The sequence below is a fragment of the Bidens hawaiensis genome, unplaced genomic scaffold (assembly GCF_021521415.1).
Source record: "Bidens hawaiensis isolate Kalapana, Puna unplaced genomic scaffold, B.hawaiensis_p1.1 tig00030189_1, whole genome shotgun sequence".
Taxonomy (NCBI): Eukaryota; Viridiplantae; Streptophyta; class Magnoliopsida; order Asterales; family Asteraceae; genus Bidens; species Bidens hawaiensis.
The window spans coordinates 185,548-201,295 of record NW_027505171.1 but is presented as its reverse complement, the minus strand read 5'-3'; the positions used below and the strand labels follow the sequence as shown (position 1 = coordinate 201,295).

The window sequence follows — 15,748 nt, the reverse complement described above, 5'->3', positions numbered from 1 at the left end:
AGAAGTTATAGGGGATGTTTTGAAACTTTTATTAATTCCCATCCTTTCGGAAACTTTGTAACTTTTTCAGGTGCTTAAATGTTGGTTTGACACACTCCAAGGTGATCAATGTCGAAAGGTCAATCAAAAACATCTATAAACTACATTTACTAGCTAGGGCAAATAAGGTGTCGAATCCACAAGGAATCAGTGGAAAGTGCAAGTGAAACTCAAATTTTATAATAAAAATAATTAAAGTGGACAGACGATGTCAAGCGGTTTAGTTGATTAGTTTTTAAACAATAATATAAAAATAACCAAACTCCAAGGTTCGGGTTTTGAAACAGGTTAGGAAAATGATAAACTTCTTTGGACGATTTCTTGTTAAAATATGTAAATCGAAAGACTTAACGATTGGCTATGTTGATCGTCATACTTGAATCCGAACAATTGACACGGCTTAATGAAAATCTATTTGATAATCAGTTTTACTTGTTGAAACACAAAATCAATAATATGGTTAACGATAAACAGGTCAATGATGAAAAAACTTAATCCTAATTGTTGATGACCACAAATCAATTAACTGACAAAATATTAAGTATTCAATTAATAAAAACCGTTTAAGCATAAAAGCAAACACAAAGAATTGATCAACCGAATGATTAATCAATTCTAAATCCAAAGTTAAAGTATAGAATATCAAAACCTAACATGCAACTCAACCTTACACCCGGAGATGGTTATGAAGCCTTTAGCCTTGCATCTTGATCTTCATGCTCTTGATTATAATGTTGGAGAAGGTGTTCATGGATCAATCGTGTGATTAGGATGTATGTTGGTGGTGTAAGATGGCCTCCAAGAAGTCTCAAAACTGATGATGAATGAATATTTTTGACCTTAGGGTTTTATGGCTTTATATATGGAAGAAAAATACCAAAAACCCCTTTTTCGTCAGACCAGGCCGTAAGCTACGGGCTGGCCACCGTAGCTTACGGCTCAGTGGCGTAGCTTACGGTTCCTGTAGCGTAGCTTACGGCCCATCAGTAAGCTACGGCTCTTCTAAAATCTGCCTTACGGACACTGTCGGGCCGTAAGCTACGGCCTGGAAAGCGTAGCTTACGGCTGACTCTTCTCCAGTTCCCCGTTTCCTCGCTCTTTTTGATTCTCAATCATCCGGTTAAGCTCTCGATCACCTCTCTTCTCATAATCTTGATTCTTCCATCCTCAAACACTCCAAATTAGTCCGGAATAAGCTCCGTTAAGCTCCGCACACCTGCAACCATAAACGCACTCTAAGTACTCGTGTTCACGGTATATAACTAATTAGAACACACGAATTTAGACGCTTAATGATCATACTTTTACCCACACATCACATCCCCACACTTATCATTTGCTTTCCCACAATCAAACATTCATGCAACACATACACCTCGATCGATGGTTCATCAATTATCAGTATTAATACTAGTGAGGTATAAGGTTATACCCAATTCCGAAGAACTGACACTATCAAGGTTGATAACCCACCAAACAATTTAATGATACGTTTTAAAACTATCAAAACGCCCAATCGAGTGTACTTTATTTCCGGTTAAGGCACACATGTTCATACCTCTCATAATATAATATCTCTCCACTCGGTTTAATATCTGGACCAGCAAAAAATATGCTAGTATCTCTCTGCCCTCAATACCAAGTATAAACACAATGTAATAAGCTTGGAAGCAAGTCATATCTCTACCCATATAAATGCTTTGACACAAATGCAAATCAAAGGGCTTAAAGCGGGTTGTAACGGGGCTAAGTGTAAGGGTATGGAAGGGAATTTTTAAAGTCGCTCAAACGATCCGATCCGGCTTATTACAAAACAACTAAATAAATAATGACATAAACAACAGATTTCATCACTAACTTTTTGTTTTTTTTTTTTATTTATTTATATCTATTTTTTTTTCTTTTTTCAAACTCATAATACTTGAACATTGCAACTTTACCACAATTTGTTTTATTTTTTTAAGCATAATAAACATAATGCTTAATATATCCTATTGATACATACTAAAACAATTACAAAGAAACTTATTAAGTCGAATGGTCTCGCAATATAACACCGAGATTGATTGAATGAAAGAATAGGTCCAACAATGTTTTCTATGGGAACCAACCCTCTGCCCCTCTCATTATCCACGCTCATATATATAACGTATGAGGCCCAACCCCCAATACCCACACTCGCACTCATCCAGACGAGGCTTAACCTAATTGCCTCTATCACTTTTGCATTCATGCCAAGCTAAGATCTCGAAATGCATGAGACAACCAAGTTCAAGATATTATAGGCATACTGGTTACTCTCTATAATGGCACTCAAATGACATGTGTATATCGTGTATGCGGCCCGGGATGACACGAGAGCTCGTACTTGGTACGCCGTGGTTGGCTCCCATTGTTTTGATGGCGTTACATTGTGAAATACTGTGTTGGTGGAACGTTGGGTCTTTTCCACAAATAGATAAACGGTGTACACTAATTCTCATTTTAATAAAGCACGACACAAACATGGTGATGTGCTTCAAGACCGAGGCGAACGTGGGTCGTGCGCCGTGACGTATTACTATTGCGCTACATCGTTGGTGGCCTGACATGAGCAATTTTGAGTCACCCAACAGTTAACGTAGAAGGTAATCACCAGCCAGTTAAGTCCAGATGTACGATGACAGCTACAATCGTTTGCCTTAGGTAGTTAACTTGCACGGTGGTAATAAAGTCATCTGTCTGACTTGGTTCAGGTGTGCGACGACGAAAAATTCTCCACCGAAAGAAATCCAAGTGCGTGGCGGTGATGTTGCCATCAAATAGTATACGCAGCAACCCTGAAACCATCTTCCAACTTGAGTGTGGTGCTTTGCTATAGTGTGGAAAATAAAGTTTGTACGCAACGCCCGTTTTACACCGTGGGTGTCTCCCGTCAGCTGTTTCGACATAATGGACCGCGCGCACGTGGAGTTTTTTTAGTCAATTGGGCATTTAGGCAAGGATTGGGTGCCTTAACGGTGACTTGCCAGACTTGTCGGTGCAAAATTATCCGCATGTGATGGCAGCTTCCGATTTACAGATCGGAGAAATACGGAATTCCGTGGTTTTCAGAATTTATTGGGAGGGTGGCTTCTCAGTTTCCCTGTCTTCTATTGATAGCCAATAAGCTCTGCACCCAACTCTTTTCTTCTAGAATTCCGTTGAATGCTCCCTCTTAAAGATTTAGATATGTTGTAAGTGGACCCAAAAATCATGTACGGATTATAAAAAAAACTCAGATCTAAAGGAAAAAAGGCAGATCTAGTTGTTAAGGGGAGAAATCGAATGGTGGTTTTTGTCGGTCCCACGGATGGCGTCAATGAAAAGACATGGATTCAACCTTGGGTCGGGTCAAATGGATGTTCTCCGTTCTTCAAGATGAACGAACCCACACCTCGATCTTCTTCTCCGGTTTGCTCGAGATCTGTCATAGAAGAGTGGGGAGTGGAGCTTACTGGCAAGAGTTTTCTCTTATTTGACACAAAAATATGATGGAGGCCTAAAGTCCTTTAAATGAGAGGTGAAGAGCCGTTATATAGGAAGCTCAATGACCACCATCATGAAACCCTAACCTTAGTTGGCCAAGCCTGGTTAGGGGTTACCTCCACAACCCCCTGGCCCATTGGGTCATGGTTAATAAACAATAATAATGTAACGAATATAATACGTAATGTAATAAGTAAAGGTCGTACCAGGGATTTAGAACCCTACCTCCACAAAGCCTATTTCATATTTTATCTTTTTAGTAATTATTTTCCAAAATAGGATTTAGAATTTTAGATAGTGAACATATCGTTAAATAGAATTCATCAAGATGATTATTCGCTTTCATGAGATTTAAAAACCGTGAAATAAGACATGCTAGTATGCTACTTGTCGAAACACGAAATGAATCTTACCTGATCCATGACGATGTTTCCACGGATTTTCGAGATGAACGAACCACGTCTTGATCTTCCTCTTCGGCTGCGCCTGAGACCTGCAATGGTTTTCAGGGGTGTGGAGGTGACCGCTAAGATGATCTTGAAGATCTCTTGTTCACAGACACAAAAATATGGTGGTGGCTCTTACTGAGAATGACCAACCCCTAATAAGGAGGTGGAGACCTGCTTATATAGGGAGTCCATGGCCACCATCATGGTACCCTAATGGGACTAGCCCAGTTAGGGTTACCTCCACAAAACCCCCTCAGCCCAATAACAATGTATTAGTCCATGTAATGAAATAAGCCAAACGTAATAGATTTAGGGTCGTAGAACCGGGTTTTAGTACCATACCCCTACAAGCCCCCCAAGTCCAGTGTTGCTCCTGGGCGCGCAAGCGTCTAGGTGGAGCGCTGGACTTTATAAGGTGTGAGGCGGTTTTTTCCCTTTCCTTTGGCCTTGTCTTTATTGTCTGAGTTTTGGGAGGTTTTTCCCATGATGGTGACAAGCTGTAAAAATAATGAAGCCTGCGCGTGAGAGCGGCTTACGAGCTATAATAATAGAGCCTGCGCGAGTTGCGGCTTATGAGCTATGAATAATAGAGCCTGCGCGAGTTGCGGCTTACGAGCTGTAATAATAATGAAGCTTGCGCGTGAGGCGACTTGCGAGCTATGAATAATAAAGCTTGCGCGCGAAAGGCGTCTTATGAGCTTTGAGAATAATAATTAAGCTAGCGCGTGATGCGGCTTACAAGCTGTGAGTAATAAAGCTTGCGCGCGAGAGGCGTCTTATGTGCTTTGAGAATAATAAAAGCCTGCGCGCGAGAGGCGACTTACGAGCTAAGAATAATAAAGCTTGCGCGCGAAAGGCGTCTTATGAGCTATAATGATAATTGGGCTGGCGCGTGAGGCGGCTTACAAGCTGTGAGAATAATAATTAAGCTGGCGCGTGAGGCGGCTTACAAGCTGTGAGTAATAAAGCTTGCGCGCGAGAGGCGTCTTATGTGCTTTGAGAATAATAAAAGCCTGCGCGCGAGAGGCGACTTACGAGCTGTAGAATAATAAAGCTGGCGCGTGCGGCGACTTACGAGCTAAGAATAATAAAGCTTGGCGCGCGCGGCGACTTACGAGCTGTAGAATAATGAGAGCCTGCGCGCATGGCGACTTACGAGCTGTAATAATAAAGAAGCTGGCGCGCGAGGCGACTTACGAGCTTGTAGAATAATGAAGCTGGCGCGCAAGGCGACTTACGAGCTTGTAGAATAATTAAGCTGGCGCGCAAGGCGTCTTACGAGCTGTAATATGATGATAATGACTGGCCGACAAGGGCCTCTTCTGCGCAGGATGACTATCCCGGCTTGTCTTCAAAATAATAATGGAGGCACAAACGGCCAGATAATAATAATGATGTCACAGGTGCTTGCGCGGCTCGTGGCCGAACCTTTTAGTATGGCGCGTAGCCACATGGGTTTATGAGTATTCCACCCTTGGCGCGAGGCCTGTGGGTTTAAGAGTATTCCACCCTTGGCGCGGGGCCTGTGGGTCTATGAGTATTCCACCCTTGGCGCGAGGCCTGTGGGCTTATGAGTATTCCACCCTTGGCGCGAGGCCTGTGGGTCTGAGTATTCCACCCTTGGCGCGAGGCCTGTGGGTCTGAGTATTCCACCCTTGGCGCGAGGCCTGTGGGTTTATGAGTATTCCGCCCTTGGCGCGAGGCCTGTGGGTCTGAGTATTCCACCCTTGGCGCGAGGCCTGTGGGTCTGAGTATTCCACCCTTGGCGCGAGGCCTGTGGGTTTATGAGTATTCCGCCCTTGGGGCGAGGCCTGTGGGTTTAAGAGTATTCCCAACTTTTAAGTTTGAGCTAATGCTCATATTTTTGGGCTAAGGCCCTGACGTTTTAGAGTTAAGACTCGTCAACGCGTTTGAGCTTGAAGCTCGCGCATGTATGTTTTACTTCGTTTTATTTTTAGTTTGATGTCAATACAATGTTGCCATATTGCTCAAATTAATAAAAGGAAGTGTGAAACATGTATGCAAAAACATGTATGCGGTGGCGCGAATGCAAACCGCTGTGGCGAAGAGTGATCGCCGGGAGCGCGCATGCGGAATCTGAAGTTGATCCGCGGTGGCGCGCATGATCTAGAGATTTTGAATGCGTGAGCATCTGTGATGTGTGAGCATGCGTGATGCGTGAGCATGCTTGATGTTTGAGCATCGATGCGTGAGCATACTTAGATGTTTGAGCATGCTTGATGTTTGAGCACGCTTGATGCTTGAGCATGCTTGATGCGTGGGCATCGATGCATGAGCATGCAAATGTTTGAGCATGCTTGATGTTTGAGCATGCTTGATGCATGAGCGAACCCAGATCTGATTCAGCACAGATATGAGGGTTTTTCCCAAAATATCGGGTATTTCTTCCTGTGTATTTCTTCCAACAGATCTGATAGTATTTCCGGATCTGGAAATATTTTTTAGATCTACGGAAGAACATATCTGAGAGAAGAAATCGTAGATCTGAGATATCGATGAATAGATCTGGAATATTGATGAACAGATCTGAGATATTGATGAACAGATCTGGAATATTGATGAACAGATCTGGAATATTGATCCGTATATCTGAGATCTTGATGAACAGATCCGTAGATCTGATGAACAGATCCGTAGATCTGAGATGCTGATGGACAGATCGGAGGGCCGAAACGAGAAGCGAAGTGTGGTTCATTGCCGTCCCACGGATGGCGCCAATGTCGAAACACGAAATGAATCTTACCTGATCCATGACGATGTTTCCACGGATTTTCGAGATGAACGAACCACGTCTTGATCTTCCTCTTCGGCTGCGCCTGAGACCTGCAATGGTTTTCAGGGGTGTGGAGGTGACCGCTAAGATGATCTTGAAGATCTCTTGTTCACAGACACAAAAATATAGTGGTGGCTCTTACTGAGAATGACCAACCCCTAATAAGGAGGTGGAGACCTGCTTATATAGGGAGTCCATGGCCACCATCATGGTACCCTAATGGGCCTAGCCCAGTTAGGGTTACCTCCACAAAACCCCCTCGGCCCAATAACAATGTATTAGTCCATGTAATGAAATAAGCCAAACGTAATAGATTTAGGGTCGTAGAACCGGGTTTTAGTACCATACCCCTACACTACTTAACAATTTAAAGGAGCCATACTCGAAATTGACTATGACTTGTATATAGACCTCAAAACATAGTTAAATCATGTTAAAAGTACAAAATGTCACTAAAACGTAGATTAAACTTGTTTACAACTACATTGCATACAACTCAATACATTTTTACTGAGATCTTAAAGATAAATAAAAACAATGTAGTTCCTTGTATCCATCCCAATAAGCAAAAATTTTAGACTCAACGATAAATGTATAGAAAATGAAGTGACTCGATGAGGATCATGACTATGATGCAAAGTTTAAATATGGTTCATATTTTGTAACTAAAACATAGTTAACTTTTTTTCAAAAATGAAATTAAAATGACCCACGATGTAAAGTTTGGCAGTTAAAGGAGATTGTGGTCGCATTTTCAAAACAAAGGGACCATTGCAAGATATGTAATTATGGAATATAATCAACAAACGATAGCATTGATAGTTATCGATTTCGGCTAGATAATGCAACATTTGTTTTAGTACTATACTTTACTTATGAAACACTTTTGATTGTGTTGAAAATATATATTATACATTTTTTTTTCAATTTTTTAATTTCTTTATTAATAGTGCACCATTTTTGTAAACCACTTTATAAAAATTTGAATGTAACTAAACTTACCATCCAAATGTACAAGTAGTTAACTATCGGAATATATTTCAAGCTAATTAATTTTGTGTTCTTTCTTGAGCTTAAAATTGTTACTATAGATATTGTGAGGGTCCTTTTTGTTATTGTTGTATCGTCAAGGGCGTAATCTGTAATATTTAGCTATCATGTTCATACCTAATCGATAGGATGAATGAGAGCGGGTATCGATTGATTTGAGTAAAACTCTATTCTCTGCTAATTCAAATATGATGATTGCTGCTCTATTAGTCTCAAATTATCATATAAAATGGAAATCATGGAAAAAGGTTTTCTAATTGGCGCGTTTTCTTGGTGGAAATCACTCGTATTGATCACCTTTAATACCAATACTCGAATAGTGTAATTATTATTTCTAAAATACTCCATTACGACCCACTTTAATTCTAATTTGGATCCACCCGTAAATTTAGCAATGGCTAATTATTATATTATCAAAGATACTTTATTTCTTTTTTTTTTTGAATGGCAAATTAGGATCACTCACGGACCACTGGAGTATCATCATGTCACCAGCAGAACCACGCGATCATATCCATCTCCACTAGGCAATAATGTCCAACCACCAATTCAGGAGGAAACCCAATAAATCTTGAGAAAACCCTCTTATGGGATTCGAACCCAGGACCTTATGATCCTAAACCTTATTCCACCACCAAGATGTCACTAGGCTATAAAGCCATGGACAATATACTTTATTTCTTGTTTGAATGTTTTGTTGCTTAATTCTAGTAATAAACTATTATTTGTCACGCTTTTAAAGACCATGTAACTTTTGAATACAAATATTAAAACCATCTGTTCTTATAACATAAAAAAATAAAGTTGATTCTTCAATAAATTCATATGTTCTGGTCCTAAATTGTCAAATATAACCATTCTATATTTATGTACTATTTCTTAGTTTAAAAATGCTGATTGAAAAACACAATACTAAATTAGTAATCAATTATAGTCTCCAAAATGTTCGTTACTAATTATTTAGTACCTTTTTTATTTAACATGTGTATTACATGGCCGATTTTCTAGCCATAGTACATAAATATAGAATGGTGAGCTATCTTGCTAGTTCTATAACATATTTATCGTTTTATTTGCATTAATTAATCACAGAAAGAATACATTACAAATACTAAATAAAATGAAAAATTCAAACAATCCAATTTATGTAACAAAACCACTCCTATTATACACATCAAATCTTTCTATACCTTCAATCCTCATCTTCAATATCATATATTTGGCTCCTCAAAACATGACCTCCTTTCCTCGAGTGGCGATGATGCCGCCTACCAAAATCCGGCCGCCCCGTCTCTTTAAACCGCTGCCTAAGCACCGGATCAATCACACATTCCGGTGGTGGAATAGGGTACCTCAAAGTATCATAACAATAAGAATAATACATGTACTTTTCTCTAAACCTTTTCATCGCGGTCTTTTGTTTTCGTGTAATGTTATTGTATCGAATGGTTTCGAGTTGTTTGTCCATTTGCGTGCAACTTTCGGTTGAAAGATCTTGAATCGGGTTTGAAATGCAACCGTAGAGGACGAGGTCAGTCATCTCGGTGATGAAAGGGGCATATTTGTAATTTACCTTATATTTGCCACCATTTGTGGCCCAAGTTGAAGCATCCCATATGGTGGCATATAATGCCATAGGTTTTGAAGGAAAATCGCTACCCATTTCAGGGCTTCGTAATATCTCTCTTACTGGAACCTCATCTATATAGAATCTGTAGTTAAAATAATATAATGTAACATTGCAAACAATTGTTTTAATGTAAAGAAAGATATAAAATTACATCTTCAATGTTTTTATCAAATTTATTTAACTTCAAATAATGTAATATTTATATTTAATTTAGTTACAAAATAATATTCTAAAGAAATATGTAACATGACTTGGTGTTCACAAAAATAATAATATTTAAAAAATTCAAACCACTTTACGTGTAAATACTACATACATGATACATGAACATCATCAAAACTAGATAAACCTTTATTATAGATGTCTTTTCTTTATGACTCACTTTCTTCAAGTCCACGTTACAAATGTTATTGTATTATTATATAATTATTAAATGTTTTCTTTATGCAATATCATTTAATTTAGAAGATAAACAGGCTATTATTTAATTACATGAGTGTCTTGTATCATGATTATATTTATAAATACAAAATTTATGTGATTTCATAATTCTCTTTTTGAACTTGATTATCTATTTGTGATTTTTAACACAAATCTCTATGTATAAACATAACATGTGGTTAATGAGACTTATCATATTTAAAAAGTATAAGATGATTAAGAAGGGAAAGAAGATATACATGATTTTGGAAGATGTCCATAGAATTGTATAACGATGGTAAGCTTTGGAGGGATCAAACCACAAGGTGTATCTTTCTTCTCTCCCTCTATTTGTACTTCCATTGCCGTATAAATTTGTTTGAAACCTCCATGGCTTCCCTTTAATATTCCCTAAGAACTCAAAGTCCAACTCATCATGAGTCTTCTCGAACACATCACCATTTGAAGTCTGCATGTGTACCAAATAAATCATTTTAATAATTCAAACTATTAGCCATTAACAGATAACTTCATACTGAATACTAATAATATAACCAATTCCACTCATAACTTTCATTTCATTACAAAAACAATTATCTCTAATTTTAACGTAAATGAAAGTTGGGACAAACGGAGTATACTTCTATGTTAATATGAAACTTTAACAACAAAAATGAAAGGAAAACGTGTCACTGTTCAAATTGTCAGTATAAATTATTATCGATGAATATATATAAAGGGTGAGTTACATACATAAAATGCTACGACGACTCCGGCGGTGTACTCAGACGGTAGCTTGATTCGAGCACTATATAATCCATGCTTGTACATGTTTGAAGATCTAAATCCAGCTCCTGAAATTGTTTTTTAAAAATCATTGTCAACCACCAAAACATCTTTTCTAGTTTACAAATATATATAATGTATATATATAAATATAAAGAATTAGAGAGAGAGAGTATGGATGCCTGTGTATTGATTAAGGTGGAGATGGACGGTGTTATCATCATCAGAGCGGAGGAGATTGGTGTTGCCACCAAAGAGCTGAGTGAAGCCTTTCTGGAAGGATATTATACGCGGTGGGGATGCCGCGGCGCCACCGGAAAGGAGCTGAAGTTGTGGGAGAAGGGATATATAGACGGTGGTTTTAAAGAGAGAATTGATGAACTGGTAGTTCATTTACAAGTTCAAGTAGTGTTATGTGTTTGTCTTTGTTCTGTGTCTATTTATACGGAAGTGACAAAGATGCTTTTGGAACATAATTTATTGGTTCTAAATATTGTATGACAAATCAAGGTTATATAATAATACGTTAGAAATAATTTATAACAAATCAGATTAGGTATAACGGGTATAAAACTCAATTAATATTATTAGATTAGGAGTTAGGACACACCTAAGTATTAGCATAGTTAATAATTAAACTTATATAGCCTCTCCGAAATAATCAAGAATCTTTAGTGTGTTTGGTTAACAATTTCCTTTGTTTCTAGTTACGCTTAGCAGATTTTAATTATAGACTTTTTTTTAATAGTGTAACTTTTCAGAAGTGTCTAAAGTTATAACTTATAAAAGTTAATTCTGTTGTTGATACTTTGTTCTAACCAAATTTGAATTAACTTGTGTCGGTGGTATCTCGGTGATGGTTCTTTTAGTTATAGTTTAAGTCGTTGATCTGTCGGTAATTAACAAAGGATTACAGATGAATATTTTTTTTTATTTTTGTTTGTTTTAGTTGTATTCTTTGTTTATCCATTAGTAACTACAAAATGGATCAAGCATGTTAGTAAAACATCGTTGGTTATTACTTGTTTTCTAGTGGTGTGTATTGATACAAACATTTGTTGGCGAATGAACTTATGCATTTTTGTCAATTAATCTGAAATTGAATTTCAAAAAGGAGAATTCATTTTTTTACCTATGACGTTGCACCAATCGTTCGTGTAGCTTTAAGACCCGTTTTCGATACATTTGTTGGACCTTGCTAAGGCTAGGGGTAGGATATCCTCTTCTATCATTTTCCACATCTTCTTGTTGCTTCTTCAAATCGACACCACCACCCCTCTACCTCCATCAAAATCTTTTCTCTCACCTCACTCACTCTTTCACTACCACATCACCCATCTCACACCATCTCCCCGTCTCATGTCACGTACGCAGCCCTTGGCCTAATAGTCGATTGGCCAATTAAATCATATAAAAGAATATTACGTTGAGCAAGTTGTGGTTAAAAGTATATTAGTATTTATGTTTAAACGTAAAACGTAATTTATGAATTTAAGGTAAAAGTAAACATAAGTATTCATTCGATCATAGGGTTCACAGCTTTCCAAACACACCTTTGTAAGGTATATTAGCGTTCTACGCAAAGGGATTTTAACATTTTATTCCGTCGCGTCACATTTTTGACCTTGGAATTCTACGTTTTAAATTACTAAAATACCCCCTAGCTAGTCTCGGTGTTTCTCTCCCCAACCAAACATTGAGCATATTTCACCGGCCACCATATAAAAATATATCTTTTGTGGTTTACATCTCACATGATTTATAGGCCACCAAAATACTTATATGTGACTCTAAAATAATATATTCCCATATACCTATCGTTGACAAAATATACATGAGCATTCACATATCAGTCCGTCAAACTAAGTGAGTGGAGATTTTATAACATAGGAAGTGGTTTAAATTGTTATAAATGAAAATAAATGATTTTTTGTATATTTGAAAAGGTCATGTAACACTATATAAACTCTTTAATATATTTTAAAAATGGTTGTGAATAAATGAAAAGGAACACGTAATGGTAAAAGTATAAAAAATAATATTCAATTGAGAATGATAGAGAAAATATAATGTATTTTTGAAAAAATTATAAATTTTGTCCTTTTGAATTACATAGATTATGAAATAGATCATTTTTCAAAAATAGTTTCACTATTTGTCCTTTATTTGGATGTTTGCCATGGTTTTTGTCCTTTAAGCTAACTCACGTTAAGTTATCTCGTTAAACAGACCCATATGCATAAAACGTGATGGGTATAATTGTCTTTTCCCTTGCCCGTTCTCTTTCATCCTCCTTTTCACCTATTGAACTTCACACTCTTAGAAATAATTTAACACGTCTCCCCAACAAAATCACAAATCTTGAAACCCAAATGCAAACTCAACAATAATCAAATCAAACTCAAACCCACTTCCAAAATCAAACCGCAAATGTCTTCCTGTTTTTTAGAGAATCAAAACCCCAACAATTCTTTCACAATTGAACTGGTCAACTCTCTGGTCAAAAAACAAGAAAACCCTAGATCACGTCGTCTTCTCCGCCATCCGCCGCCGTTCCTTCTACCGGAAACCACCACCGGCCCCACAAAGCTCATCATCACCACCACCGCCATCGCCGTTCCTTAATCGAGTTTCTATAAGCTAGTAGCCTCCACCTTCGTAATTTCGCTACGCAAATCGGTGTTAGATCTGGAGAAATCGGTGTCGCCAATTGGCTCCACCACCTGAATGACGTCTCCAGAACGACTTTGTACCTTACCAGATCTTAGCCACGGCGACCGTTTACTCGGTCGATTCATGCCAATTATCTTGATGTTTGCATATATGTTACCAATGGCTATATTGGTGGCTGTTAGTGGCGTGTAGTGGTGATGGTTTGGTGGTGGCTTAGGGTTAAATGGTGAAAGAAGAAGGGGGTTTTAACTCTTAATGAAAGATAAAAGACCGTGGTTGATGTGGTGGTGGTGGTGGTGTAAGCGGCGGTTGCTGGTGGTGGCAATGGTGGTCGGAGTGATGGTGGTGTGGAGTTACGGTTGAAGATTGTATTATTGGAGTGATGGTGGTGGTATTGGGATTGTAAATTGTCTATTGAAGATGATGAGATGGGACCAAAATCTCTAAAATTGATTTCACTTTTTATTAATAATAATTATAATAAAATAATAACAATGGTTGGAAATTACCTTTTTGCCCTTACATGTTTGGCACATGCCAAGACTTAACTGGATCATTGGAAGGTCGTTAGTGTAAAGGACAAAAATCAAATGAAACATGCAAATAAAGGATAAAGAGTTAAACTCATTTTCAAAAATGACCCATTCTATAATTTCATATATTCAAAAGAACAAAATTTGTAATTTTTTCTGCTTTTTTAATGTAATTTTAAATTCGAAGATAAGAAAATGATGAGAATAGTCTTGTATTATATCAGCACACAGACACATTAAATTTTCAGTTTCATCAAGGGTTTTCCAATGAGAGGTATATAATGCTATTGTTTCTACTTTCTAGTGTTTTAACCAAAATGAGTTGTGAGAGAAAATTTAGTGTTGTCCTGTTGAAATTTATTACTTGGTAGCTGTCAGAAAACAGTAACGACTTGATTAAAACAAATTATTGACGTACGTATTGAATTGAATATTATTAGTTTTAGATTTCGTTGTGGGACGAGTAAGTTACGAGCGAAAGGTAACTACAAAAATATCTCGTTGAGCTAGGCCTAGTGTTACACTTACATTTGAATGATAGTTTGTATCGTAACTAATTGACTATCATGGAATGTACATGATTGTAATTTCCTTGTTAGCTACACAAAGAATTTAGAACTCTTGCTTTAAATTTATTTTGTAAATGTCACACAAATTGCACAAACTATGCGACGTTTTTCATTAACAAGAAAAAAATCTGGAAACAAGACTGAACACAAAATAGCAAACTTAAACCGTACTTACCCCTAGCTAATTAAGGAGTTTATTCAACGGACCCTAATACAAAACAAAGTCAAATTCAAATACTCAAACTAAAATAACCCACGAAACAGATCAATACCATCACCCCATGGCCAAACATGTCCGTTTTTGAGGCCGTCCATGTAACACCCATAGTAGTTGGAAACGCCGTCACATAAATTCCCATGGTTGTCCTCTATGGTTCTGATGGCAGAGACCACCGAAAATGCTATGAGGGCTGTGAAGGTGAGTGCAAATAGTGCATTCTTCGCCATTGTTGTAAGTGTTAATTGATGGTGGCCGGTTCGGTTGATTTATACTACAATAAGTGGAATTGCATGCGTGGCACGTGGAGAAGAAGCAGGCTGATGGTTGCTATATATCGGGGTTTACCTTTTTTACACTAATTCCATTGGCGTTGCCATCCGGCCCCGGAGACTTAATATGCAGTTTTGTTTTTGTAATACAACTAGTGGATTGCATGGGAAGCACGTGGAGAAGATACATGCACTTGATAGGTTCTATTACAGGTTGAGAGTTAATTTATTTATATATATATGTTAATTTACAACTATTCTTGATAAAAGGTGTGCTTTATTGTTGTATATAATGCTGGAGAAGATACATGCATTGTGTTGTGTACTTATTCATTTGCTGGAGAAGCGCTAGAACTGACGTGGCTATTTTCTATCTGATATTCTGAATTTATGTGATTACCCCTAAATATGCAATGTTTAATGCCTGATGTCTTACTGTTTGCGATGTTTGATTTGGTATTGTTTTGAGGTTGATTGTTGTGTTTTGTGCTTGGCTCTATTGTTTCTTCCGGTTACCACTTGCTTTATGGCTGTGATGATGCTCTGCTTTTTGGCGTGGCAACATATGTTGCAGCCATTGTGCGGACCTGAGCCTCATGTAGGCAGTGAACTTACATTATTTGTGTTTTCATAAAATTACAATATGTTGTCAAAGAATTATATAGCACATTGAATATTTTGCTAACAACGTGCGGCCGGTGTGGTGCCTTATGTCTATTTTGTGACGTTAGATGCCGTGCACATAAAGTCTTCGTTTGGGTTTAAGAAAGGCTGTGATGGTTTTATGAGCCTAGGTACGCTGCACATAA

At 37.7% G+C, this 15,748-nt stretch overlaps 1 protein-coding gene across 1 annotated transcript; it reads right to left on the bottom strand.

Annotated features, from left to right (window-relative positions):
* Positions 1-8,853: 8,853 nt before the first annotated feature.
* Positions 8,854-11,068, bottom strand: LOC143611216 (putative xyloglucan endotransglucosylase/hydrolase protein 30). The gene is made up of 4 exons (XM_077085474.1): positions 10,858-11,068; positions 10,643-10,743; positions 10,150-10,358; positions 8,854-9,551 (listed from the first exon to the last, which is right to left on the bottom strand). The coding sequence occupies exons 1-4, from the start codon at positions 11,066-11,068 to the stop codon at positions 9,032-9,034; spliced, it is 1,041 nt and encodes a 346-aa protein (XP_076941589.1). The 3' UTR covers positions 8,854-9,031.
* Between the last annotated feature and the right edge of the window lie 4,680 nt (positions 11,069-15,748).